The sequence below is a fragment of the Doryrhamphus excisus genome, unplaced genomic scaffold (genome assembly GCF_037039965.1).
Source record: "Doryrhamphus excisus strain RoL-2023G ecotype Guam unplaced genomic scaffold, RoL_Dexc_Guam_v1.1 HiC_scaffold_24, whole genome shotgun sequence".
NCBI lineage: Eukaryota > Metazoa > Chordata > Actinopteri > Syngnathiformes > Syngnathidae > Doryrhamphus > Doryrhamphus excisus.
The window spans coordinates 7,500,001-7,523,221 of NW_027621862.1; the positions used below are offsets into that span (position 1 = coordinate 7,500,001).

General features: G+C 48.2%; 1 protein-coding gene, 15 non-coding genes and 5 pseudogenes across 16 annotated transcripts; 16 read left to right on the forward strand and 5 right to left on the reverse strand.

Annotated features, from left to right (window-relative positions):
• Nucleotides 1-89: 89 nt before the first annotated feature.
• Nucleotides 90-207, forward strand: LOC144896189 (5S ribosomal RNA; annotated as a pseudogene).
• A 112-nt stretch (nucleotides 208-319) lies between these two features.
• Nucleotides 320-438, forward strand: LOC144896596 (5S ribosomal RNA). Its single transcript, XR_013626461.1, has one exon. It is a non-coding gene; the product is annotated as a 5S ribosomal RNA (ribosomal RNA).
• Nucleotides 439-550: 112 nt separating this feature from the next.
• Nucleotides 551-659, forward strand: LOC144896385 (5S ribosomal RNA; annotated as a pseudogene).
• A 112-nt stretch (nucleotides 660-771) lies between these two features.
• On the forward strand, nucleotides 772-890 carry LOC144897230 (5S ribosomal RNA). Its single transcript, XR_013626800.1, has one exon. It is a non-coding gene; the product is annotated as a 5S ribosomal RNA (ribosomal RNA).
• A 112-nt stretch (nucleotides 891-1,002) lies between these two features.
• On the forward strand, nucleotides 1,003-1,111 carry LOC144896666 (5S ribosomal RNA; annotated as a pseudogene).
• A 112-nt stretch (nucleotides 1,112-1,223) lies between these two features.
• On the forward strand, nucleotides 1,224-1,342 carry LOC144895282 (5S ribosomal RNA). Its single transcript, XR_013625778.1, has one exon. It is a non-coding gene; the product is annotated as a 5S ribosomal RNA (ribosomal RNA).
• Nucleotides 1,343-1,454: 112 nt separating this feature from the next.
• On the forward strand, nucleotides 1,455-1,573 carry LOC144895657 (5S ribosomal RNA). Its single transcript, XR_013626161.1, has one exon. It is a non-coding gene; the product is annotated as a 5S ribosomal RNA (ribosomal RNA).
• Nucleotides 1,574-1,685: 112 nt separating this feature from the next.
• On the forward strand, nucleotides 1,686-1,804 carry LOC144895699 (5S ribosomal RNA). The gene has a single exon (XR_013626206.1). It is a non-coding gene; the product is annotated as a 5S ribosomal RNA (ribosomal RNA).
• A 112-nt stretch (nucleotides 1,805-1,916) lies between these two features.
• Nucleotides 1,917-2,045, forward strand: LOC144895827 (5S ribosomal RNA; annotated as a pseudogene).
• Nucleotides 2,046-2,157: 112 nt separating this feature from the next.
• Nucleotides 2,158-2,266, forward strand: LOC144896786 (5S ribosomal RNA; annotated as a pseudogene).
• Nucleotides 2,267-2,628: 362 nt separating this feature from the next.
• Nucleotides 2,629-2,702, forward strand: trnat-cgu (transfer RNA threonine (anticodon CGU)). The gene has a single exon. It is a non-coding gene; the product is annotated as a tRNA-Thr (tRNA).
• A 4,614-nt stretch (nucleotides 2,703-7,316) lies between these two features.
• Nucleotides 7,317-8,693, reverse strand: LOC144895236 (uncharacterized). The gene is made up of 8 exons (XM_078788648.1): nucleotides 8,570-8,693; nucleotides 8,416-8,475; nucleotides 8,268-8,309; nucleotides 8,119-8,158; nucleotides 7,797-7,838; nucleotides 7,601-7,708; nucleotides 7,435-7,512; nucleotides 7,317-7,359 (listed from the first exon to the last, which is right to left on the reverse strand). The coding sequence occupies exons 1-8, from the start codon at nucleotides 8,691-8,693 to the stop codon at nucleotides 7,317-7,319; spliced, it is 537 nt and encodes a 178-aa protein (XP_078644774.1).
• Nucleotides 8,694-11,235: 2,542 nt separating this feature from the next.
• On the forward strand, nucleotides 11,236-11,308 carry trnak-cuu (transfer RNA lysine (anticodon CUU)). Its single transcript has one exon. It is a non-coding gene; the product is annotated as a tRNA-Lys (tRNA).
• A 310-nt stretch (nucleotides 11,309-11,618) lies between these two features.
• On the reverse strand, nucleotides 11,619-11,702 carry trnas-gcu (transfer RNA serine (anticodon GCU)). The gene has a single exon. It is a non-coding gene; the product is annotated as a tRNA-Ser (tRNA).
• Nucleotides 11,703-12,583: 881 nt separating this feature from the next.
• On the reverse strand, nucleotides 12,584-12,656 carry trnav-gac (transfer RNA valine (anticodon GAC)). Its single transcript has one exon. It is a non-coding gene; the product is annotated as a tRNA-Val (tRNA).
• A 1,996-nt stretch (nucleotides 12,657-14,652) lies between these two features.
• Nucleotides 14,653-14,725, reverse strand: trnak-uuu (transfer RNA lysine (anticodon UUU)). The gene has a single exon. It is a non-coding gene; the product is annotated as a tRNA-Lys (tRNA).
• Nucleotides 14,726-15,016: 291 nt separating this feature from the next.
• trnan-guu (transfer RNA asparagine (anticodon GUU)) lies at nucleotides 15,017-15,090 on the forward strand. Its single transcript has one exon. It is a non-coding gene; the product is annotated as a tRNA-Asn (tRNA).
• Nucleotides 15,091-16,942: 1,852 nt separating this feature from the next.
• Nucleotides 16,943-17,016, forward strand: trnat-cgu (transfer RNA threonine (anticodon CGU)). Its single transcript has one exon. It is a non-coding gene; the product is annotated as a tRNA-Thr (tRNA).
• A 3,887-nt stretch (nucleotides 17,017-20,903) lies between these two features.
• trnak-uuu (transfer RNA lysine (anticodon UUU)) lies at nucleotides 20,904-20,976 on the reverse strand. Its single transcript has one exon. It is a non-coding gene; the product is annotated as a tRNA-Lys (tRNA).
• A 497-nt stretch (nucleotides 20,977-21,473) lies between these two features.
• trnan-guu (transfer RNA asparagine (anticodon GUU)) lies at nucleotides 21,474-21,547 on the forward strand. The gene has a single exon. It is a non-coding gene; the product is annotated as a tRNA-Asn (tRNA).
• A 530-nt stretch (nucleotides 21,548-22,077) lies between these two features.
• Nucleotides 22,078-22,159, forward strand: trnas-uga (transfer RNA serine (anticodon UGA)). The gene has a single exon. It is a non-coding gene; the product is annotated as a tRNA-Ser (tRNA).
• The last annotated feature ends 1,062 nt before the right edge of the window (nucleotides 22,160-23,221 follow it).

Consider the following 23,221-nt stretch of genomic DNA (forward strand, 5'->3'; position numbering starts at 1 on the left):
GACAGCAGAGGGCGCTGGTTGACACTTTTTGCTGGAGTCTAGTTTGGCCTGCGTCACCTTCAAATAGGATCTTTTCAGGTGACCTGGCAGCTAACGGCCATACTACCCTGAAAATGCCGATCTCGTCCGATCTCGGAAGCAATGCAGGGGCGGGCCTGGTTAGTACTTGGATGGGAGATCGCCTGGGAATACCAGGTGCTGTAAGCTTTTTATGGTTTCTGCTCTTGCCTGACAGAAGAGGGCACTGTTTGACACTTTTTGCTGGAGTCTAGTTTGGCCTGTGTCGCCTTCAAATAGGATCTTTTCAGTTGACCTGGCAGCTTACGGCCATACTACCCTAAAAACGCCCGATCTCATCTGATCTCGGAAGCTAAGCAGGGGCGGGCCTGGTTAGTACTTGGATGGGAGACCGCCTGGGAATACCAGGTGCTGTAAGCTTTTTATGGTTTCTGCTCTTGCCTGACAGCAGAGGGCGCTGGTTGACACTTTTTGCTGGAGTCTAGTTTGGCCTGCGTCACCTTCAAATAGGATCTTTTCAGTTGACCTGGCAGCTTACGGCCATACTACCCTGAAAATGCCCGATCTCGGAAGTTAAGAAGGGGCAGGCCTGGTTAGTACTTGGATGGGAGACCGCCTGGGAATACCATGTGCTGTAAGCTTTTTATGGTTTCTGCTCTTGCCTGACAGCAGAGGGCGCTGTTTGACACTTTTTGCTGGAGTCTAGTTTGGCCTGCGTCGCCTTCAAATAGGATCTTTTCAGTTGTCCTAGCAGCTTACGGCCATACTACCCTGGAAACGCCCGATCTCGTCCGATCTTGGAAGCTAAGCAGGGGCGGGCCTGGTTAGTACTTGGATGGGAGGCCGCCTGGGAATACCAGGTGCTGTAAGCTTTTTATGGTTTCTGCTCTTGCCTGACAGCAGAGGGCGCTGTTTGACACTTTTTGCTGGAGTCTAGTTTGGCCTGCGTCGCCTTCAAATAGGATCTTTTCAGTTGACCTGACAGCTTACGGCCATACTACTCTGAAAATGTCCGATCTCGGAAGCAATGCAGGGGCGGGCCTGGTTAGTACTTGGATGGGAGACCGCCTGGGAATACCAGGTGCTGTAAGCTTTTTATGGTTTCTGCTCTTGCCTGACAGCAGAGGGCGCTGTTTGACACTTTTTGCTGGAGTCTAGTTTGGCCTGCGTCGCCTTCAAATAGGATGTTTTCAGTTGACCTGGCAGCTTACGGCCATACTACCCTGAAAACGCCCGATCTCGTCCGATCTCGGAAGCTAAGCAGGGACGGTCCTGGTGAGTACTTGAATGGGAGACCGCCTGGGAATACCAGGTGCTGTAAGCTTTTAATGGTTTCTGCTCTTGCCTGACAGCAGAGGGCGCTGTTTGACACTTTTTGCTGGAGTCTAGTTTGGCCTGCGTCGCCTTCAAATAGGATCTTTTCAGTTGACCTGGGAGCTTACGGCCATACTACCCTAAAAAAGCCCGATCTCGTCTGATCTCGGAAGCTAAGCAGGGGCGGGCCTGGTTAGTACTTGGATGGGAGACCGCCTGGGAATACCAGGAGCTGTAAGCTTTTTATGGTTTCTGCTCTTGCCTGACAGCAGAGTGCGCTGTTTGACACTTTTTGCTGGAGTCTAGTTTGGCCTGCGTCGCCTTCAAATAGGATCTTTTCAGTTGACCTGGCAGCTTACGGCCATACTACCCTGAAAACGCCCGATCTTGTCCGATCTCGGAAGCTAAGCAGGGGCGGGCCTGGTTAGTACTTGAATGGGAGACCGCCTGGGAATGCCAGATGCTGTAAGCTTTTCATGGTTTCTGCTCTTGCCTGACAGCAGAGGGCGCTGTTTGACACTTTTTGCTGGAGTCTAGTTTGGCCTGCTTCGCCTTCAAATAGGATCTTTTCAGTTAACCTGGCAGCTTACGGCCATACTACCCTGAAAACGCCCGATCTCGTCCGATCTCGTCCGATCTCGGAAGCTAAGCAGGGGCGGGCCTGGTTAGTACTTGAATGGGCGACTGCCTGGGAATACCAGGTGCTGTAAGCTTTTAATGGTTTCTGCTCTTGCCTGACAGCAGAGGGCGCTGTTTGACACTTTTTGCTGGAGTCTAGTTTGGCCTGCGTCGCCTTCAAAAAGGATCTTTTCAGTTCACCTGGCAGCTTACGGCCATACTACCCTGAAAATGTCCGTTCTCGGAAGCAATGCAGGGGCGGGCCTGGTTAGTACTTGGATGGGAGACCGCCTGGGAATACCAGGTGCTGTAAGCTTTTTATGGTTTCTGCTCTTGCCTGACAGCAGAGGGCGCTGTTTGAAACTTTTTGCTGGAGTCTAGTTTGGCCTGCGTCGCCTTCAAATAGGATCTCTTCAGTTGAATGACACCTGAAACGTAACAGACCGGACCACCCGAGAGTTAAGGTGGACAGCACTTAGTGAAACCTGACTGCAGTCATGCTGTTGTAGTCTCTGTTGCACAATTGCTCAGCACGTTTGGCTGTGAACTTAGAGGTTGGTGGTTCGAGCCCACCCAGGGACTCAATTCACGCATGTGTTGGACTTTGGACTCCCTCCCTTGTATGAACATTTTTCCCCATTGGCGAACTGTTTTTGTGCTGGTGCCAGATGCACTGCTGGCGCTGTGGCTCAGCTGGTCAAAGTGCCTGTCTCGTAAACAGGAGATCCTGGGTTCAAATCCCAGCAGTGCCTGGCTGCTTGGTCAGTGAAACTTTGGCAGCTGATTTCTGAACCATGTACTTCTTTTCGTCACTTGCCCTTCAAGAACGAATTGACGTTGCATCCACAGCTGACATGATTGTTATGGATCCCATTACGCCAGAAGGTGCTTGAATCCAAAGAGTATGACATTGTGATGTGTTGTCATTCAGCGCCACTTTGCAGAGGCTCATCCACTTGACAGTTGATTTTTTTTCTCTTACAGTGTGTCCCCACGTGGCATTGGTGGTTCACATTTGCTGCCAGCCAATCAGGGTGCGACACAGACGTCAGACAAGCAAAGAGACTCGCCTGCCACGCGGGCATGATTACCATTACCATTACCATCTATCAGGGATGGCAACTGAATTAAGAATCAATGCCAGAAACCTGCCACAGGATTTCAGATAATGTTTTGAAGCAGACTGGTCATGATGCCTCTGAAGTTCACCAAAGCAGACCTGACTAAAGGTGACTACACTTCCAAAGTTCCCAGTGATGACTGAACCTCTCGCTCCTTGTGTTCCCCGAGAAACTCGGTCAGCTGCGGAATTGACGTACTCCAGCAAAGGAACCAAAATAGTTATGAGACTGAACCTTCTCTGTCAACTCTGTGACGGCTGGGGAATTAGCTCAAATGGTAGAGCGCTCGCTTTGCATGCGAGAGGGAGCGGGATCGATGCCTGCATTCTCCAAGAAGTCAAGTGCTTTTTTGTAGAAGAGATGTTGGGCTCGGAAATGAGTCCAGGATGTGTCCCTCAGCATCAGACAAATACCCCAAACCTAATCCTGGCTACGTTCTCTCGACTAGTCTCTTGTCATGTAATAGTGAAGAAACCCAGTCCTTGATTTATTGTTCCCAAGTACCAAACACTAATCTGAACCCCAATTTCTATGCCAAATACAGTATTGGTCTAACCCTAAACCCAGTCCACACTCCCTTCTCCAGTTGAGCACCTTATCTTCTTGTGTAGTACTTACCAGAAACTCAAGTCTATCATTTATTGACGGGTTTCATTCATATTTATGTCGTCAGTCGCTTCAGAATGACAGCAGTTGGCAGATAGCGCTTATGAATGACCCTAACCGTTCGACCGAGGACCAAGACAAATCCCATCTCCACTCAAAACCTGTCCAAATGTCAGTTACCTGACTGGGAGCACCAATATCTTTTTATTAATAAAATAAATTTGATTAGAGATCAGATGATAGATGTTGATGGTAGACTGTCAGATAAAGAACAATATTGTGTAGGATAAACTGTGTAGTTTTCAATTTAAGAGGATAAGTGTAGATGAGGTAGGAAAACTGTTGCATTCCATTAAAAGCGATAAGCCATGTGGTATTGATAATTACCAGAACCGGCACTTTCGTACAGGGGGTGGAGGAGATTCCTCCCTCTTCCTCTTCTTCTGCTGTTTTTCCTCCACCCTCTTTCTTGTATCATCGAGCTCTCGCTGGAAGAAGTCTGTTTGACTGAACTCTTGAAACGGCATCTTGGGGTTTGTCAGACCTTCTGCACCATATTTTTGGAACACTTTTGTGGAGCAATAAAAGTATCTGACAGGGCCCCGCTGATAAAAGTCATGTATTGATGTCCCATCCCCTTGATATTTTGATTTTGGTTGACCACAGCACAGACATGTTTTTGTTTGAGTTTTTTTTGACACGGGAGGTGGTTGCTCCTGCTTCAATGGGGTATGAGCAGGTGGTGGTGGTGGTGGTGGTGGTGGTGGTGGTGATGGTGGAATGACCATAGCTGCAGGCAGTGTCACGACAGGCACAGCAGAGGTAGTGCTGAGCAACTGCCAAAGCTGCTGTGTATGTTGCAGCTTCTCTGGGCTGGTATTTAGTGAAGATGATGTATTGACAAATTTACTGTTGTGTTTTATGTATTTGGAAATATGCAATTTTGATGTTGGATGCAGCTTGCTGTTGGGGTCTTTGCTGGACTTGTGGACAAGAGTGCCATACTCCCGAACCACAAGCTTGATCATGTCCTCGTGCCCGCGGTGTTTATTAAGGAGCTCGTCAATTGCCGACTTCATTGGAGATGGCCAGCGCTTGTGGTCCAACACAAATACTCTCCCTCCAGTCTTCACTGGTCCAGTGCAGGCAGCAGTCGGAGAACATTGGATGGGCAATCTTCTTGTGGGCTCTAGGCAAAGAAAACCATGAGATACACATTTGTTATTTGGGTCAAACAAGATGCAACAAGGGAACACATGATTAGATAAGTTTTTACCTGGCTGTGGCTGAAGCTCAGTAACAGAAGCTTTATTGTCCAAGTCAGATGCTGGGATAGGGCCACATGACTAGACGTAGTCGCAGTAGCAGTTTGAAGAGGGTGAACAGAGTGGGGAACAAAGCTGAAAAGCCTGGTGGGAGGTGTGGAGGAAGGCTGCACTGGGTCTGCTCCCTGATCAGACAGGATGCCTGGAGAAGGAGCACTTGTGGCGTGGCCGGGGGTCCTTCTTGGTTTTATGTTTGTCCCAGTCTAAAGGGACTGGACAACATTCTGGCTCCCTGTACTCCAGGCCAAACCTCTCCCCGGTGTCTTCAGCTGCCAGACGAAGAGCAGGGTACTTTTCTTCGCCAAAGACCCGTCTGGAAACAGCATTCAGGGAGCATATCAGTGCAGGGTCGAAAACAGGCGGGAGAGAAACGCCTGGCAGTTTCAGGTCCAGCAGACGCTGATAATTCCAGCGACACACTCCTGTCATGGCCTGGGCCTGGAACAGCTCTGGGGAGACCTGCGTGCCGGTCACCCATTTGGCCTGGTGGAAGTGGTAGCCCTCCTGCTGCGATGTGCCTCTGATGGGGATCCAGACGGGGACTGCTGCACGCTCACCTGGCACGTGGTTTAACTGTATCGTTCCTCTATGGCGGTACAGTATGCCCCCTTCCACCTCAGGATCACTGAGGCAACCGCGCAGAATGTGGACTCGTTGGATCCTCCATCTCTTTAGCATGGAGGGCTTATAAAGAGGGATGCCATTCGGATCTGTGGCCAGGTGAAAGTGCTTCAACACCCCTTCCACTCTGAATAAGCATCCCGGGTGGAGGAATCTTTACCCTGCAGTGCTCACGAATATGCTGCTTGGTGGGATTTGCAGGCTGGATGCCACAGAAGACGTATGCATCCAGGAGCCTCTGCAGGTCTTCCTGGTCCACCACAGAGAAGGCAGCTGATAGGAACTGTGCGAAGGTGCCGTATAACGGGTGATGCTCACGAAGAAGCCGTTGCATACAGTGGAACAAGTCCAGCTTGATGATGATACTGTTGTTGTAAGAGGTTCTTGATGCACATGTATTTAACAGGTTCCCAGATGTGGCCTCAGTAACAATTGCATCAGTTGTTTGCCAGGCATCCCAGTTGAGATGTTCCTCCGCAGAAGACTCTGCAACCCTGAACGGTGCGCAGCAATCTCTGAGAAACACAAATAGCATATGAAATAATGACATTTATTAGAGTTAATTTTTGATTAAACATTTCTGTTTAAAGTGATGAAGTCTCACCTGTCAACCCACTGAAACTGTGCTTTCTCAATGCCAGCCCTGTTGTAGCGGTTTGAGAGACCCTCATACATCGGCCGCAGGGTTTTGTCCGTCTCAGACTGCACCATGACCCAGGACAGGATCATCCAGTTCTCATTCATCACAGCGTATGACGACATGACACCAGATGAAAAGGTGACTTTCTTGGCCACTTTCCGGGTGTGGTCTGAGCGGAGAGCCTGTCCAAAGGTATCCTGCAGCATCCGCTGAATGGTGTCCTTCTGGTTCCGGAACTCATGCAGCAAGCAGTCGGTGAGGTAGTGGGCAGACACAGAGACCCCGTTCCAGCCATCAGCATCACTGTAGCCCCCAAAAGGCTCCGGTTTTCGCTCCTGCCGAAGGAACTGAGTGATGGTCTTTTGGCCGCCATAAGTTCCTGCCTCTCCATCCATCACATTCTGGCAGCACAGGAGATAGGCCAGGTTGGCACGCTCATACTTGAGATGCAACATCTCGTTGACCTGATTTGCCATGTCTGTGGGTGATTTTCCAGTCCGTCTCAACTCATCCAGTACTGACTTACAGATGGCCTTCTTGTAAGTCAGTAACGCTGGCAACAGATTGGTAAACCTCTTGGGAAGCTTTTCCAGCCAGAGCGGGTTGTCGGAATACCACCTCCTATTGCAGCTCTTACAGCACAGCCGGGAGGAGAGCAGGTAGTATTGTCCAGTGAGGCCCACAATCACTCGCGGTCTCCCGACTCCAGCAGAGACAACACGTGGCTGAGAACAGTCACCAGAGCACGGCAGGGTGTAGTTGTTTTTTAGCCGCCCCATCAAGTAGTCATTTTCCGGCTTTTAGACGAAAAAGGGGTGAAGATGAAAATACTTTGAGGACTGCAGATCATAAATACTGTCAATCAGCTCAGGCTGGGGAGGTAAGCGCCACAGGGAGAAGGTTTTCATAGGGTTGTTGACAGGGCGGGAGCCTGGTCACAGACCCATGGACTCCAGTTCCAACTTCATCCATATTTTCTGCTGGTGTGTGCAGTTCCACTTATTGACCTCCTGGTCAAATGACAGAAACTGTTGAGGTGGAGGCCTGTTGATATCAGCCGCAGGTGGGACTGCCGTAGGTGGGACTGGTGGTTGGTCTAGTTGGAAACAGACATGCACATGTCAATTTTGACACCCTTTTTAATGTGACACTATACTGCTGTGTTATTTACTGTGGGGTCTCTGTGCAGACTGTGGCTCTGATGCAGATAGAGTGGAGGCTACAGGACTCCCAGGAGCACATGCAGTTTCTAAAATGAAACCAAATTACATGTACACTGTGTTAATATTATATTAATATCAGGTGCAGTCAGTCACATAGAAAGATTAATCACTCACCTGGGGCAGGCTGTGGGGTCTCTTCTTTGGTCTTTGTTTTCTCTGGTAGCAGAAACATCAACTCCCGTGGGAAAGGCACTGGAATCTTTGGAGGCAGCACAGCTGGTGCTACACAAGGAAAGAGGCGGTGGTGCATTTTACCGTGAGTGTAAATCAGTTTGGATTGAAATGGTCAAACATCACTTAAAGCCTTTACCATCTTCTGGTGCATCTGGGCCAGTCGGTGCATGTTCTGTGTCTAAAACCGGAGAAAACGTGATGAAAGACTGATTGATTGAAATATTGGCGTTTCAGGGGTATTAGTAGAGTCACTCACAACAAACTGCCATTTGCTACTTCAACTACTTGGTTTGGCTTTTTAAAGAATTAAATAGACCTTTTTTGTGATGGTCTAGTCCAACCTGAACTAGAGCAGGAGAAGCACAATGGCTCACTGCAAACACATGCTTCCGGCGTTAGTGAGCAAACATCATTCACCATTTCATCCATTCAAAAGAATGTATTCAAATTATACTTACCCTCTCGTAGGCTGTATCAATTCATAGTCAGTCACTTGGACTGTAGGTAGAACACACATGAAAGGAACAAAAGTAGAACGTGACGAGAACACATGCAATCACAAAATGCCCTTTGAGGTCGGTCATTATTTAAGAACTTCGCCCTGGACCTGAAAACCGTAGCAGCTCTAATGTTGGTGGAGCAGATCCACCTGCAAAACACATAGAAACTAGAGTGATTTACTTTATACAAAACACATAGACAAGGCTAGGAAAGTAAAAGAGCCTAACATGTACATATCCATAAACTGCACATACTGAGTATATCTGGAGAGATGCTGAGCATGGCTTTCTCCAGCTCTTCGTCTTCGTCCTTAGCTATAAAGAAAAGAGTGGTAATATAGTTATTCAACAGTAATAAAATGGTCCAATGCATACATATGCAATGCAGTGTAACTTTAAAAACACTCACCCGTGCTCTCAGCAAAGGTTGTGGTGGAACAGGTGGAGGCGATGGTAAAAGAGGTGGAGGGCTGCTGTTGCTGCTGCTGTTGCTGCTGTTGCTGCTTCTGCAGGTACTGTTGCAGTTTGTGCATTTTTGTGACAGAAGGCTGTCCTTGCTATGCCCCTCAGCCACCAGCACTCCTGCAGCCTCCTCTCTCTGTTGGCTTTGGATGAGATACACAGTGTATCCCATGTCATTCTCCAGGAGCCAGCGGAAGGACATCCCCTTGTACTTCCCAAACTGCAGGATGTACTCGCCCAGTACTTCAGTTTGGTCTGAAGCATCTCCCCCTCTCTGACGGACCACTGCAAGGGCGTTTTGCCTTACAACCTCCTGCTGTGCAACAGGAGACTTGTCCCTCCTCGACGGGTTGACCTTAATTTGCCTGGCCTCCTCGGTGGGATCCTGCAGCAGGAATCCCAGTGGGCCCCTGCGGAAGACCACACTGATTCGCCCGGGGAAAAACAATCTCTTCATTTTTTCTCTACAGTGACAGAAATAATGAAATAATATAATGTATTATTATCCAAAACCATGAATACAAGTACAGGTTACAGTATGTGATAGCAACATGTATGAAATATATGTATTGTTGTCATATATGAGCTGAATACAAGTACATGTTACAGTATGTGATAGCAACATGTATGAAATATGTGTATTGTTGTCATATATGAGCTTTTCCAAGAACATTTACAGACTACAACAATGTCTATAAACTATCATCTTTTCTTTGTTCACTTTACAATAGCTCATAAGAGTTTAATTTAACAGATGATATGTACTTATCCATGAACAACTATAACATTGTACTTACAAAAAAAACATAAGTCTTATGAGCTATCATTATATTTGTCCAAATAACTGTCGCTAATGCATATAATAGGTATACGGGGTCGGAAAATAGCGAACAATACAATAGCGCCACAAACCCACGTAGAGAAACGTGAAAGCAATTTAAACACTATACAGAACAGTTCAAAGACTAAATATTTAAACAGAACAGTTCAAAGACAAAATATTTTTCTGTAGCCTGAAATGCAAAAGAAAATATATTTTTTTTACTGTAGTTTACCGTGTTTTTGTCGCGTCGTCTCGTCGCTCGCTCGGAAAAAGCAATTGTGCTGTGTTACCTGAAGTTCAGGATGGATGTGGTGGGTGGAGGGAGCAGAAGCGACCACAGCGCCACTCCTGGACAAATGTATATTACATCCATAGTGGATAGTGGGGATGAACTCCACAGCGCCACCCCCGGACAAAAGTATATTGCATTCATAGTGGCCTTTCGCTCTCATTGGAAATGAATGGGGAAAGTTTAGCACGTTTCAGCTGAACTATCCACTATCCTGAACTATTCCCGGCCAATGCAGTATATCTCAGCTTATACCTTTCTTTAGAGCTCATGTTGAAAAAGTACAAAGGCTCTTTTCCTGCGGAAGGGCAGTATTCAGAATGACACCTGAAACGTAACAGACCGTAACAGAAACCTTACAGCAGTCATGCTGTTGTATTGCTGTCGCGCAATTGGTCAGCACGTTTGGCTGTGAACTGAGAGGTTGGTCGTTCGAGCCCACCCAGGGACTCTCAATTCACACATGTGTTGGACTTTGGACTCCCTCCCTTGTATGAACATTTTTCCCCATTGGCGAACTGTTTTTGTGTTGGTGCCAAATGCACTGCTGGCATTGTGGCTAAGCTGGTCAAAGTGCCTGTCTAGTAAACAGGAGATCCTGGGCTCAAATCCCAGCAGTGCCTGGGTGCTTGGTCAGTGAAACTTTGGCAGCTGATTTCTGAACCATGTACGTCTTTTTGTCACTTGCCCTTCAAGAACGAATTGACGTTGCATCCACAGCTGACGTGATTGTTGTGGATCCCATTACGCCAGAAGGTGCTTGAATCCAAAGAGTATGACATTGTGATGTGTTGTCATTCAGCGCCACTTTGCAGAGGCTCATCCACTTGACAGTTGATTTTTTTTCTCTTACAGTGTGTCCCCACGTGGCATTGGTGGTTCAGTGGTAGAATTCTCACTTGCCAAGCGGGGGCCGCGCTCGTGTCGTTGACATTTGGTGCCAGCCAATCAGGATGCGACACAGACGTCAGACAAGCAAAGAGACTCGCCTGCCACGCGGGCATGATTACCATTACCATTACCATCTATCAGGGATGGCAACTGAATTAGGAATCAATGCCAGAAACCTGCCACAGGATTTCCGATAATGTTTTGATGCAGACTGGTCATGATGCCTCTGATTAATTAAATTAATTAATTAATTAAAATGAATTAAACCATTACCTGTGAGAGGTAAGGTACACCATTGCACTAAACATTGATAGAATAGTTAGTAATGGAGTTAGTAGTGAATAACTAACAATGCTTGTGGGGATTTTTTGGTTTTGGACATCTTTCAGATAAATAAGCATGCAAACTGACCCGGGAACATCATGGCTGTTCCTGACAAATGAACATAACAGGAGGGTTAAGATGACTACACTTCCAAAGTTCTCAGCTATGACTGAACCTCTCGCTCCTTTGTTCCCTGAGAAACTAGGTTGGCTGTGGAACTGATCAAACATCAAAAAGACCACATCAATTAAAAAAAAAATAAAAAGTGATATCTTGCCAGAAAAAGGCCCGGTTAGCTCAGTCGGCAGAGCATGAGACTCTTAATCTCAGGGTCGTGGGTTCGAGCCCCACATTGGGCGGTTCAGCTCTTTTGGTGATACATCTTAAAGATTTCTTTCCTGTGGAAAATTCTGCAACATGCGGAAAACATTTCATTCGAAGGACACAAAAACAAATCCCATTCTTGTATGACGCGCTCATACAAGAGCGCTCACTTCGCATGTGAGATGAAGTGGAATCGATGCCTGCATTCTCCAAATGGTATAGTATGCCTTTTTCTTGCCAAAAAAGCATTCTCAATCTCCCACATGGTACCGGATACTTGGATTAATTGCATTCTAATGATGTTTCCTAAAAACACAGGTGGTGTCAAAACTGGTGCAGTAGTATAGTCCTGAGGATGGGATTCGAACCCATGCGTGCAGAACACAATGGATTAGCAGTCCATCACCTTAACCTCTCGGTCACCTCATCTCCTTTGTGGACATGGTCTTGTTGACTCAAAATGACACATCTTAATTAGTGTTTTGGTGTTGCAGAAATTGTGGCAGCCTTCTTGTGCAGCGGGGGGATTTAACTCAAAGGCTAGAGTTCTTGCTCTACATGCAAGAAATAGCGGGTTTGATACCCGTATTGTCGAAATGATATGTTATGGCTTTTTTTCCCAACAAAAGCGTTCTTGATCTCCGACATCGTACCTTATACTTTGATTCATTGCATGCTAATAATGTTTACTAAAATACAGGTGTGGTCAAAACTAGTGTATTTTTACATCACCACACTTCAAGTGGACAGACAATCTTGTCTTTTCAGACAATACAATTACAAAAGCAACACACACCTGCCATGACCCTGAATCGGCCGGGGTTGCTGCGGCCACAACAAAGAGTAGGAACCACTATACAATTACGGCTGTGAGCTATGCTTTTCTGGGCAAGAACCATAAACTCAGACTTGGAGGTGCAGATTGCTCATTCCAGCTGGTTCTTTTTCGTCTGCGAGCATAGCTTGAATTTCATGTGGGTGTTGTCCTGGCGGGAGAAACATTTTAGCTTGTGTCGGCACGGCTACCGTGACAAAAGCCCATTTTCCTTTCCAGTAAATGTGCATCAGCTGAACACTTTGCAGACCTAATGCTGTGAACATTTGCACGAACTCAAGGTCTGGTCCTCCATCCTGTTTGTGTCTGATTGTAACATGATATGCATCAGGATTCTGTATGTCACCTCCCAACTGTACTTGTCTGGTCTTAATATGTAACTGGCTGTGTTGTCGTGATCGATGTTGATGAAATCAAGAAAACAAAGTCACCCCATTACAAACTATTTGCCAACTCACAATGTAAACAGCAATTGTGCTGAAAACTGGGATTGAACCAGGGACCATTAGATAGTCAGTCCAACGCTCTCCCAACTGAGCAATTTCAGCTGCAAAGGGGTTTCTCTGCTTTTTCAGTCTGGGCTAAAAGTGGGGGTAGGGTGAAGCTGTGTCTGTGCCACGCACTACGTTGTTGTGTACCTGGTCCAGTGTGTTCTCATTTTGGGTTGGAATGTCCCCATGCTGGTGAAGGGTGGGGATTACAGTCCGTTGATGAGGATAAGCGGTACAGTGGAGTTCACTGGTTGAAGTCGCCAGGTACCATCAAAATGGTAATGGGCCACGAGGGTGTTCTGAATTCCCCTTTGGCAGAATTGGCTAAATGGCCGTACAAAAAGCACCATACTTGGAGCCTGTGGTCAATGTCAACAGTTGGGCTAATTCAGTTCCGTTGAGACGGTGATTATGTACCAAGTCAGTTACATATGTCAGTCAGGATTTGGTCGAGGTTGTTGTGTGGTTTTGGCATGGATAAGGCTATGTATCTAAATTTAGGAGGAGTCCATGGTCTGTAAACATACTGAAGTACTCCCCCTGCTGTTGCGGAACTTGCGGGACCTTGCAAATTTCCCCACTGAGGGACGAATAAAGGCATATCTTATCTTCTACCATAGGGTAGGCTTTTGGCAAGAAGTAGGATTCTTAATCCTACTTCTTGCCATTCTTAATGCTTTCCCAAGTTCCAACATTTCCTTGGGAGCGAGTTTGATAACCTCGGGGTGGGGACATGATGTGCCAACGGGGTTGGGAGGATTCTAGAATTTTGGTTTGAGTGTGTCATTTAATTGAGTCGAGTCAAATGTTCCCCAAGAGAGGGTGGACATGGGTGTCTGTTCAGAGGCAGTTGCAGAGTGATCATAAATCCTAAATTCATCATCATAAATTGGAAATGTCGGGTACAAAGATGTGGCCTGAGTCGGAGTTTGTAGAACTACTGATGACTGAAAGTCTCGCTCCTTCTGTTCCCTGAGAAACAAGGTTGTCTGTGGAATTGATCAAACATCAAGGTGGCCACATCGATAAAAAAGAAAAACAAAAAATTATATCTGCAGCTGAAAAAGGCCTGTTTGGCTCAGTCGGTAGGGCATGAGAGTCTTACTCTCAGGGTCTTGGGTTCGAGCCCCACATTGGGCAGTTCAGCTCTTTTGTTGATACATCTGAAAGATGAATGAAACACGACGATGTGTCCAAAGTGGGGGCAGATTGACAATTGTCCAAATTGGCAAATATTTCTCCATTTTTTATCAATAAAGTAAATTTGATTAGAGATCAGATGATAGATGTTGACGGTAGACTGTCAGATTCTATTATAAAGATCAAGACAATGTAGGATAAACTGCGTAGTTTTCAATTTAAGAGGGTAAGTGTAGATGAGGTAGGAAAACTGTTGCATTCCATTAAAAGCGATGAGCCATGTGGTATTTATAATTTGGTTGGGAGGTTACTGAGGGCGGCAGCAAAGTTGATTCAGGAGCCGATATGCCATATCTTCAATTTAATTATTGAGAATGGTGTTTACCCACAGTCCCGGAAGATCGCAAAGCAGTCCCGGAAGATCGCAAAGGTGCTAGGTCGAACAAGTTATTCCTTGTGTGCTGTTGTAGTCTCTGTCACGCAATTGGTCAGCGCGTTTGGCTGCTAACTGAGAGGTTGGTCCTTCGAGCCCACCCAGGGACTCTCAATTCACACGTGTTGGACTTTGGACTCCCTCCCTTGTATGAACATTTTTCCCCATTGGCGAACTGTTTTTGTGTTGGTGCCAGATGCACAGCTGGCACTGTGGCTAAGCTGGTCAAAGTGCCTGTCTCGTACTGTATCTTCAATTTAATTATTGAGAATGGCGTTTACCCACAGTCCTGGAAGATCGCAATGTTGCTTGGTCGAAAAGGGTTACTTAAACACGTTATTCCTTGTGTGCACGGTCATCTCCTTGGCCTTCTCGGTTTTGAGGATGAAGGAGCAGAAATCTTCTGGCATACTGTACTTGACCACAGAAGGAGGATAAAGGAAGTAGGTTTAACATTTCAGGGAAGGGGCCTACCTTCACCGCCTGAACAGGGACTTGAACCCTGGACCCTCAGATTAAAAGTCTGATGCTCTACCAACTGAGTTATCCAGGCCTTTGTTGTCTCAGGACAACTCACAACGTAAAATCTTCTGGCATACTGTACTTGACCTTGCAGAGAGGAGAGCTTCTTCTCTGGCTCTCAACAAAGGCGCTCGCATCTTTCCCCTCTCCTCCCTATCCCTTATCTTCCCTTCTTCTTTTGCGTTCATCAAAGAGTAAAGCTGGTGTCCTGGTTTGCAATGCCTTGATTGTTACACCAGAAGGTGCGAGTCCCATCCAAAACAAAGGGCATGCTGGAAGCATAGCATGCGTTAGTATGTGAACAGAAGTCAGCAGGGTGTGAGTCTCTGTGGCGCAATCGGTCAGCGCGCTCGGCTGTTAACCGGGAGGCTAGTGGTTCGAGCCCACCCAGGGACGTTCTCAGGGTGCATCAGTGTCACTGTTCATTCGTGTATGCACTCCACTCTCGCACAGCACTTGTGTGGGTCCCAATTGGCAAACTGTGTGTCAATGACTTTTCAAAAGCACATTAAAGCCTCCATGGTCCAACACATTTGATCAGAAGTTAGGTTGATCAAGTCGCAGATTTCAGTTTGTTTCTGCAAAGGTCTGGTGAAACACAGAAGCTCTGCTTGAAAATGTTAGCTTTTGCAAAAGCGCCAGCCAGGATTATAGATTAAGAGATGACGGAATGCTTTTATGTTAAAAGGAATCAAGTCAAACCCCATCGACTGGTAAGCAGCGGCCCGTAAGAGAAGACACTGTATACTGTTGTGACTTTTTGACAGACATGTCTAGTAAACAGGAGATCCTGGGTTCAAATCCCAGCAGTGCCTTCTCTGTGTTTCATCAGCTCCTATGCTGTTATTTAAAAGAAATGTTGTTCTTGTTCTGTTGAATAAATACCCATCATTTCTGATGTCATATGTAGTATACATGTCACATGTACTGCAATGCTCCCTACAAAGACAATACTCTTGTGTATTTGGACATTTGCAGGTTTAAGAAATCAGACCACATTAGCCAAATATCTTCTGGACAAAAGAGTGGTCAGACAAGACAAAGTTTGAGCCAGTCACCTGAACATTAGACTTTTGATCTGAGTGTCCGGGATTCAAGTCCCTGTTCAGGTGACCAGTGATAGGGTCTGAGGTCCACTTGCAAACGCCTCCTTTTTGCCCACAAAATACAAGGGCAACAGGACAATCCCTTGGTACTTTATGGAAACGATGTGAGGTGCCTGGCTTTTAACTAGAAGTGGAAAGACTTGTGTTGCCCCTCACACAAACCATGTGTCTTCCTCCCATGCACATGTTGCCAGCTGATCCTTGACATCAGCAAAAGGTTGGTTCTAGGACAATGGGGTCACCTGCCCCCATTGGTCGTTTCCAGTGGGTTGTCGCCGTTTTGTTGTTCCAGGAGCACATAAAGAAGAGAGGCCAGTACGGGGGGGCGAACCCATGACCTTGGCGTTATTAGCATCCCCAGGCTGACCAACTGAGCTAACCGGCATAGCAGCAGAGAGCTGCTGGAATGACAAGGCACTACGAAACGCGTATCGGGCGGCGCCTCTCCGACCCACACGTCGGCTCCAAATCCCACCTCCTGGGGCTCTTCCGGCACCACTCCTCTCTCCCTGCTCCAGCAGCGGAGAGCCGGCTGACGACATTGGGAGTGTCGTCCCCATGCAACTGGGAGCCAGTCGCCTTTCGTCAGCGGAGAGGAGTCACCGTCTACGCCTGTGGCTGTGCCTGTACTGTGGGAGTCCTACACACAATTTCCCAGCTGCTGGCACTGCCCGCTCCAACCACACCGGCTGCGTCATCCGCTTTGGTGGGCCGACTTCAGGTGGAAGGTACGATATCCTGGGCGGGAGAAGCTTCTCCTACCACAGCATTAATTGACTCTGGGGCGGACGAGAACTTCATTGATAGCGGACTGGTCAGTTCTCTTAACATTCCTACTGTTGAGCTTGTCCCCCACAAGAATGGCTGCTTGCTAGAATTCAGAATGACACCTGAAACGTAACAGACCGGACCACCCGAGAGTTAAGGTGGACAGCACTTAGTGAAACCTGACTGCAGTCATGCTGTTGTAGTCTGTGTCGCGCAATTAGTCAGCATGTTTGGCTGTGAACTGAGAGGTTGGTGGTTCGAGCCCACCCAGGGACTCTCAATTCACGCATGTGTTGGACTTTGGACTCCCTCCCTTGTATGAACATTTTTCCCCATTGGCGAACTGTTTTTGTGTTGGTGCCAGATGCACTGCTGGCGCTGTGGCTAAGCTGGTCAAAGTGCCTGTCTCGTAAACAGGAGATCCTGGGTTCAAATCCCAGCAGTGCCTGGGTGCTTGGTCAGTGAAACTTTGGCAGCTGATTTCTGAACCATGTACTTCTTTTTGTCACTTGCCCTTCAAGAACGAATTGACATTGCATCCACAGCTGACATGATTGTTATGGATCCCATTACGCCAGAAGGTGCTTGAATCCAAAGAGTATGACATTGTGATGTGTTGTCGTTCAGGATGCGACAATCAGGATGCGACACAGACGTCAGACAAGCAAAGAGACTCGCCTGCCACGCGGGCATGATTACCATTACCATTACCATCTATCAGGGATGGCAACTGAATTAGGAATCAATGCCAGAAACCTGCCACAGGATTTCAGATAATGTTTTGATGCAGACTGGTCATGATGCCTCTGATTAATTAAATTAATTAATCATTCATTCTTTAGCCGGTTAGCCGGTTAGCTGAGTGGGGAGAGCATGAGACTCTTAATCTCAGGGTCGTGGGTTCGAGCCCCACATTGGGCGGTTCAGCTCTTTTGGTGATACAGACCTGGTAGACCCAAATGAGTAGTGAGGGTGTGCTGGGAACGTCTGGCAGAGTCTCCCGTTCGTCGAGTCTTCAACTCTCACCTCTGGCAGAGCTGGACAGCCTCAAGGTCCAAAAGTGTTAAGGCAGTCCCATAGTGTCCCCACATCATGCCATGTGTCTATTTGCCTTGAGACATGAGTAAATTAGCTTAAATGCTAACATGCTAATGGTCATCATGTTAGCACCAAGCAAGAGAGTCCTTTTTCAGTCGAGTCCAAAAGTGGGGGCAATGTGAAGCTGTGTCTGTGCCACCTACTATGTTGCTGTGTCCCTGGTCCAGTGTGTTCCCATCTTGGGTTGGATTGTCCCCATGCTGGTAACGGGTGGGGAGTACAGTCCGTTGATGAGGATAAGCGGGATGGATTTCAGTGGTTTAAGTCTCCAGCTACCATGAAAACGGTCATGGGCCACGAGCCTGTTCTGAATTACCCTTTGGCCAATCGACACCACATCAGCTCAGCAGCAGTCCTCGTTAGTATAGTGGACAGTATCTCCGCCTGTCACGTGGAAGATGGGGGTTCGATTCCCCGACGGGGAGTTCCTCTTTTGTATGTCACGTTGAACCTTGAGTCGGGTTGCACAGCGGTAGCGTGCTGGGCCCATAACCCAGAGGTTGATGGATCGAAACCATCCTCTGCTATGGCTGTAGTCTTTAGGTGTCCTTTGAAGAGCTTGCAGATGTATTGTCTTTGTTACTTAGCTGACCTGGTCCAGTAAAGAGTTCACGCTTCCTTTACTGCTGTTCTCGATGCATTTACTGCTCTTGAGTGCATTCACATGCCATTGCGGGACATTGAAGCATCGTGAAACACCGCAACTGTCCTCATTAGTCCATTGTCACTCTTATGGACTTGAAGAATCCCAGCCAGTTTCCGTTCGTTTCGGGGAACCTCCTCCTCTTTGACGATCACCACATCTCCAACTTGCATGTTTCTTCTTGGCGTATGCCATCTTTGTCTCAGAGCAATGTTGGTCTGATACTCCTTCCACCATTTGTTCCAGAACTATTCCGACAAATATTGCAATTATCTCCATCTCATTTTAGTATACAAGTCCATCCATCCACCCATTTTCCTCCGCTTATCCAGGTCCAGGTCGCGGGGGGCAGCAGTCTTAGTAGGGAAGCCCAGATTTCCCGGTCCCCGGCCACCTCCTCCAGCTCCACCGGGAGGACACCGAGGTGTTACCAGGCCAGCTGTGAGACATAATCCCTCCAGCGTGTCCTAGGTCTGCCCCGGGGCCTTTTCCCGGCTGGGTATGCCCGGAACACCTCACCAGGGAGGCGTCCGGGAGGCATCCGGACTAGATGCCCGAGCCACCTCAACTGACTCCTCTCGATGTGAAGGAGAAGCGGCTCTACTCTGAGCCCTCCCGGATGACTGAGCTCCTCACCCTATCTCTTAGGGTGAGTCCAGCTACCCTACGGAGGAAACTCATTTCAGCCGCCTGTATCCGAGATGTCATTCTTTCGGTCATGACCCAAAGAGGGACTGGACCTTGTTCCACTCTGGAGTTGCTGCAGGGGAGAGGCAGCGAGCTGGTGTAGGCTTATCAATAGACCCCCGGCTTGGTGCCACTGTGTTGGAGTCAGCCCCGGTGAACGAGAGGGTAATTTCTCTACGCCTTCGGGCTGGGGAAAAGGTCCTAACTGTCATGTGTGCGTACGCGCCAAATGGCAGTTCGGAGTACCCGGTCTTTTTGGAGTCCTGGTGACTCTGTTGTTCTACTGGGAGACTTCAACGCCCATATGGGCAATGACAGTGTGACCTGGAGGACCGTGATTGGGAGGAACGGCCTCCCTGATCTGAACCCGGGAGGTGTGATGTTATTGGACTTCTGTGCGAACCACAGTTTGTCCATAACTAACACCATGTTCGAACATAGGGATGTCCATAAGTGCACTTGGCACCAGGACACCCTAGGCTGCAGGTCTATGATCGACATTGTAGTCGTGTCATCAGACCTGCGTCCGCATGTTCTGGACAGGCGGGTGAAGAGAGGGGCTGAGCTGTCAACTGATCACCACCCGGTGATGAGTTGGGTTAGATGGCGGGGGAGGATGCTGGACAGACCTGGTAGACCCAAAGGAGTAGTGAGGGTGTGCTGGGAACGTCTGGCAGAGTCTCCCGTTCGTCGAGTCTTCAACTCTCACCTCTGGCAGAGCTTCACCTGCATCCCGGGGGAGGACCGGGATATTGAGTCCGAATGGGCCATATTCCGTGCCTCCATTGCTGAGGCGGCTGACTGGAGCTGCGGCCGCAAGGCGGTCGGTGCCAGTCGTGGCGGCAGGCCCCGAACCCGATGGTGGACACCAGAGGTCAGGGCCGCCGTCAAGCTGAAGAAGGAGTCCTATCCAGCATTGATGGCTTGTGGGACTCCGGAAGCAGCTGACAGGCACTGTCAGGCCAAACGGTTCGCGGCTTCGGCGCTTGTCCAGGCAAAAACTCGGGTGTGGGAGGAATTCGGTGAGGCCATGGAGCACGACTTTCGGTCGGCCTCGAAGGGGTTCTGGCAAACCGTCCGGCACCTCTGAAAAGGGAAGCAGTGCCCAGTCCACACAGTTTACAGTGGAGAGGGGGCCTGCTGACCTTGACTGGGGATTTGTTTTGGTGAAGTAGGTGCAGACACATTGATTAAAAAATTAAAATACAAAATATACAGAATGCAGTATAAATATATGTACGCAGTCTGTTTTTTATTTGTTAATCCGGAAGTGCAGTCTGATTGTTTTTCCTAAGAGTCCAAACTGAGCGTTAATTTAACGCATGTAAAGTGTCAAAGTGGCAGGGTGAGGCAGAGGTGGGGTGTGAACAGTGTCAGGGGGGTTCCGGGCCTTGTTGATGAGGCTGACAGCAGACGGGAAGAAACTGTTCTTGTGGCGTGAGGTTTTGGTCCTGATGGACCGCAGCCTCCTCTCAAAGAGACTGTGTCCGGGGTAAAAAAAAAAACTAGCATGAGTAAATTAGCTTAAATGCTAACATGCTAATGGTCATCATGTTAGCACCAAGCAAGAGAGTCCTTTTTCAGTCGAGTCTAAAAGTGGGGGCAATGTGAAGCTGATAATTTGGATGGTAGGTTACTGAGGGCGGCAGCAAAGTTGATTCAGGAGCCCATATGCCATATCTTCAATTTAATTATTGACAATGGCGTTTATCCACAGTCCTGGAAGATCGCAAAGGTGCTAGGTCGAAAAGGTTTACTTAAACAAGTTATTCCTTGTGTGCACGGCCATGTCCTTGGCCTTCTCGGTGTTGAGGATGAAGGAGCAGAAATCTTCTGGCGTACTGTACTTGACCACAGAAGGAGGATAAAGGAAGTAGGTGTAACATTTCAGGGAAGGGGCCTTTAACCGCCTGAACAGGGACTTGAACCCTGGACCCTCAGATTAAAAGTCTGATGCTCTACCAACTGAGCTATCCAGGCCTTTGTTGAATGAGGACAACTCACAAGGTCAAATCTTCTGGCATACTGTACTTGACCTTGCAGAGAGGAGAGCTTCTTCTCTGGCTCTCAACAAAAGCGGTCGCATTTTTCCCCTCTCCTCCCTATCCCTTATCTTCCCTGCTTTGTTGTCCCCTGTCTATCCTGTCGATGGAGTTTGACTTGATTCTTTGTCACGCAGTCTGAAATTGGCAAACTTAGAAATTCTGCTTGAGTGACCAATGCAGTCTGTCCATTTTAATACATTTCGTCTCAACTCATGTTGAAAAAGGACAGAGCCATTTCCGTGAGAGCACAAGACCCCTGGATTGTACCCAAAAATACTTTGCGTTCATCAAAGAGTAAAGCTGGTGTCCTGGTTTGCAATGTTGTTTGATTGTTACACCAGAAAGTGCGAGTCACATCCAAAACAAAGGGCATGCTGGAAGCATAGCATGCGTTAGTATGGCTTTAACTGAACAGAAGTTGGCAGGGTATGAGTCTCTGTGGCGCAATCGGTCAGCGCGCTCGGCTGTTAACCGGGAGGCTGGTGGTTCGAGCCCACCCAGGGACGTTCTCTGGGTGCATCAGTGTCAGTGTTCATTCATGTTTGCGCTCCACTCTAGCACTTGTGTGGTTCCCAATTGGCAAACTGTGCGTCAATGCGCCCTACAAAGACAATACCCTTGTGTATTTGGACATTTGCAGGTTTAAGAAATCAGACCACCTTAGCCAAATATCTTCTGGACAAAAGAGTGGTCAGACAAGACAAAGTTTGAGCCAGTCACCTGAACATTAGACTTTTGATCTAAGTGTCCGGGATTCAAGTCCCTGTTCAGGTGACCAGTGATAGGGTCTGATGTCCACTTGCAAACGCCTCCTTTTTGCCCACAAAATACAAGGGCAACAGGACAATCCCTTGGTACTTTATGGAAACGATGTGAGGTGCCTGGCTTTTAACTAGAAGTGGAAAGACTTGTGTAGCCCCTCACACAAACCATGTGTCTTCCTCCCATGCACATGTTGCCAGCTGATCCTTGACATCAGCAACATTTTGGTTCTAGGACAATGGGGTCACCTGCCCCCATTGGCCTTTTCCAAGCAGTCACGGTGGCCGAGAGGTTAAGGCGTTGGACTTGAAATCCAATGGGGTTTCCCCGCACAGGTTCGAATCCTGTCTGTGACGCTTTGGTTGGGCATTTGTTGCCGCCTTGTGGTGGAATACTGTTGGTTATGAGGGCCGGGGTTTTGTCCTTTCACGGTCCGCATTCTCTCCACTGGTGGTCTAAATTTTGGGTAGAGGATAATGGGGTCCACTGTCCCATTGATCTGCTTCTTGCAGTCTCAGTGGCCGAGAGGTTTGTTGCCACTCTGCTTTTGACATGCTGTTTTCAGCGGCCTTGTCGAGGGTGTTTCACAGGTGGGTGGTGTGATGTTGGATATGGGGGCAAGTGGGTTGTCGCCGTTTTGTTGTTCCTGGAGCACATAAAGAAGAGTGGTCAGTACGAGGGGTTGAACCCATGACCTTGGCGTTATTAGCACCACACGCTGACCAACTGAGCTAACCGGGATAGCGGCAGAGAGCTGCTGGAATGACAAGGCGCTACGAAACGCGTATCGGGCAGAGCCACTCCAACCCACACGTCGGCTCCAAATCCCACCTCCCGGGGCTCTTCCGGCACCACTCCTCCCTGCTCCAGCAATGGAGCGCCGTCTGACGACGTCGGGAGTGTCGTCCCCATGCAACTGGGAGCCAGTCACCTTTCGTCAGCTTAGAGGAGTCACCGTCTACGCCTGTGGCTGTGCCTGTACTGTGGGAGTCCTACACACAATTTCCCAGCTGCTGGCACTGCCCGCTCCACACCGGCTGCGTCATCCGCTTTGGTGGGCCGACTTCAGGTGGAAGGTACGATATCCTGGGCGGGGGAAGCTTCTCCTGCCACAGCATTAATTGACTCTGGGGCGGACGAGAACTTCATTGATAGCGGACTGGTCAGTTCTCTTAACATTCCTACTGTTGAGCTTGTCCCCCACAAGAATGTCTGCTCGCTAGATGAACATCACCTGGCATGCATTGCGCATCAGACATGCACCATATCCTTGGTGCTGTCGGGTAACCACCACAAGGTCACAATTTTTTTTCTTATGCCCTCTCGCTCAGCTCTGTTAGTACTCGGCCTCCCCTGGCATCCCGTGCGTGTGTTGTGATGTTTTGTCATTCAGCGCCACTTTGCAGAGGCACATCCAC

Bases quoted from the DNA above. Each gene is read 5' to 3' on its own strand.
- LOC144895236 (XM_078788648.1), bottom strand. From the start codon at position 8,693: ATGCACAAACTGCAACAGTACCTGCAGAAGCAGCAACAGCAGCAACAG. The intron at 8,159-8,267 runs GTCCAGGGCGAA...TTCTACCTACAG, and splicing joins AGAGCTGCTACGGTTTTCAG to TCCAAGTGACTGACTATGAA. The intron at 7,839-8,118 runs GTAAGTATAATT...CTCCGGTTTTAG, and splicing joins TTGATACAGCCTACGAGAGG to ACACAGAACATGCACCGACT.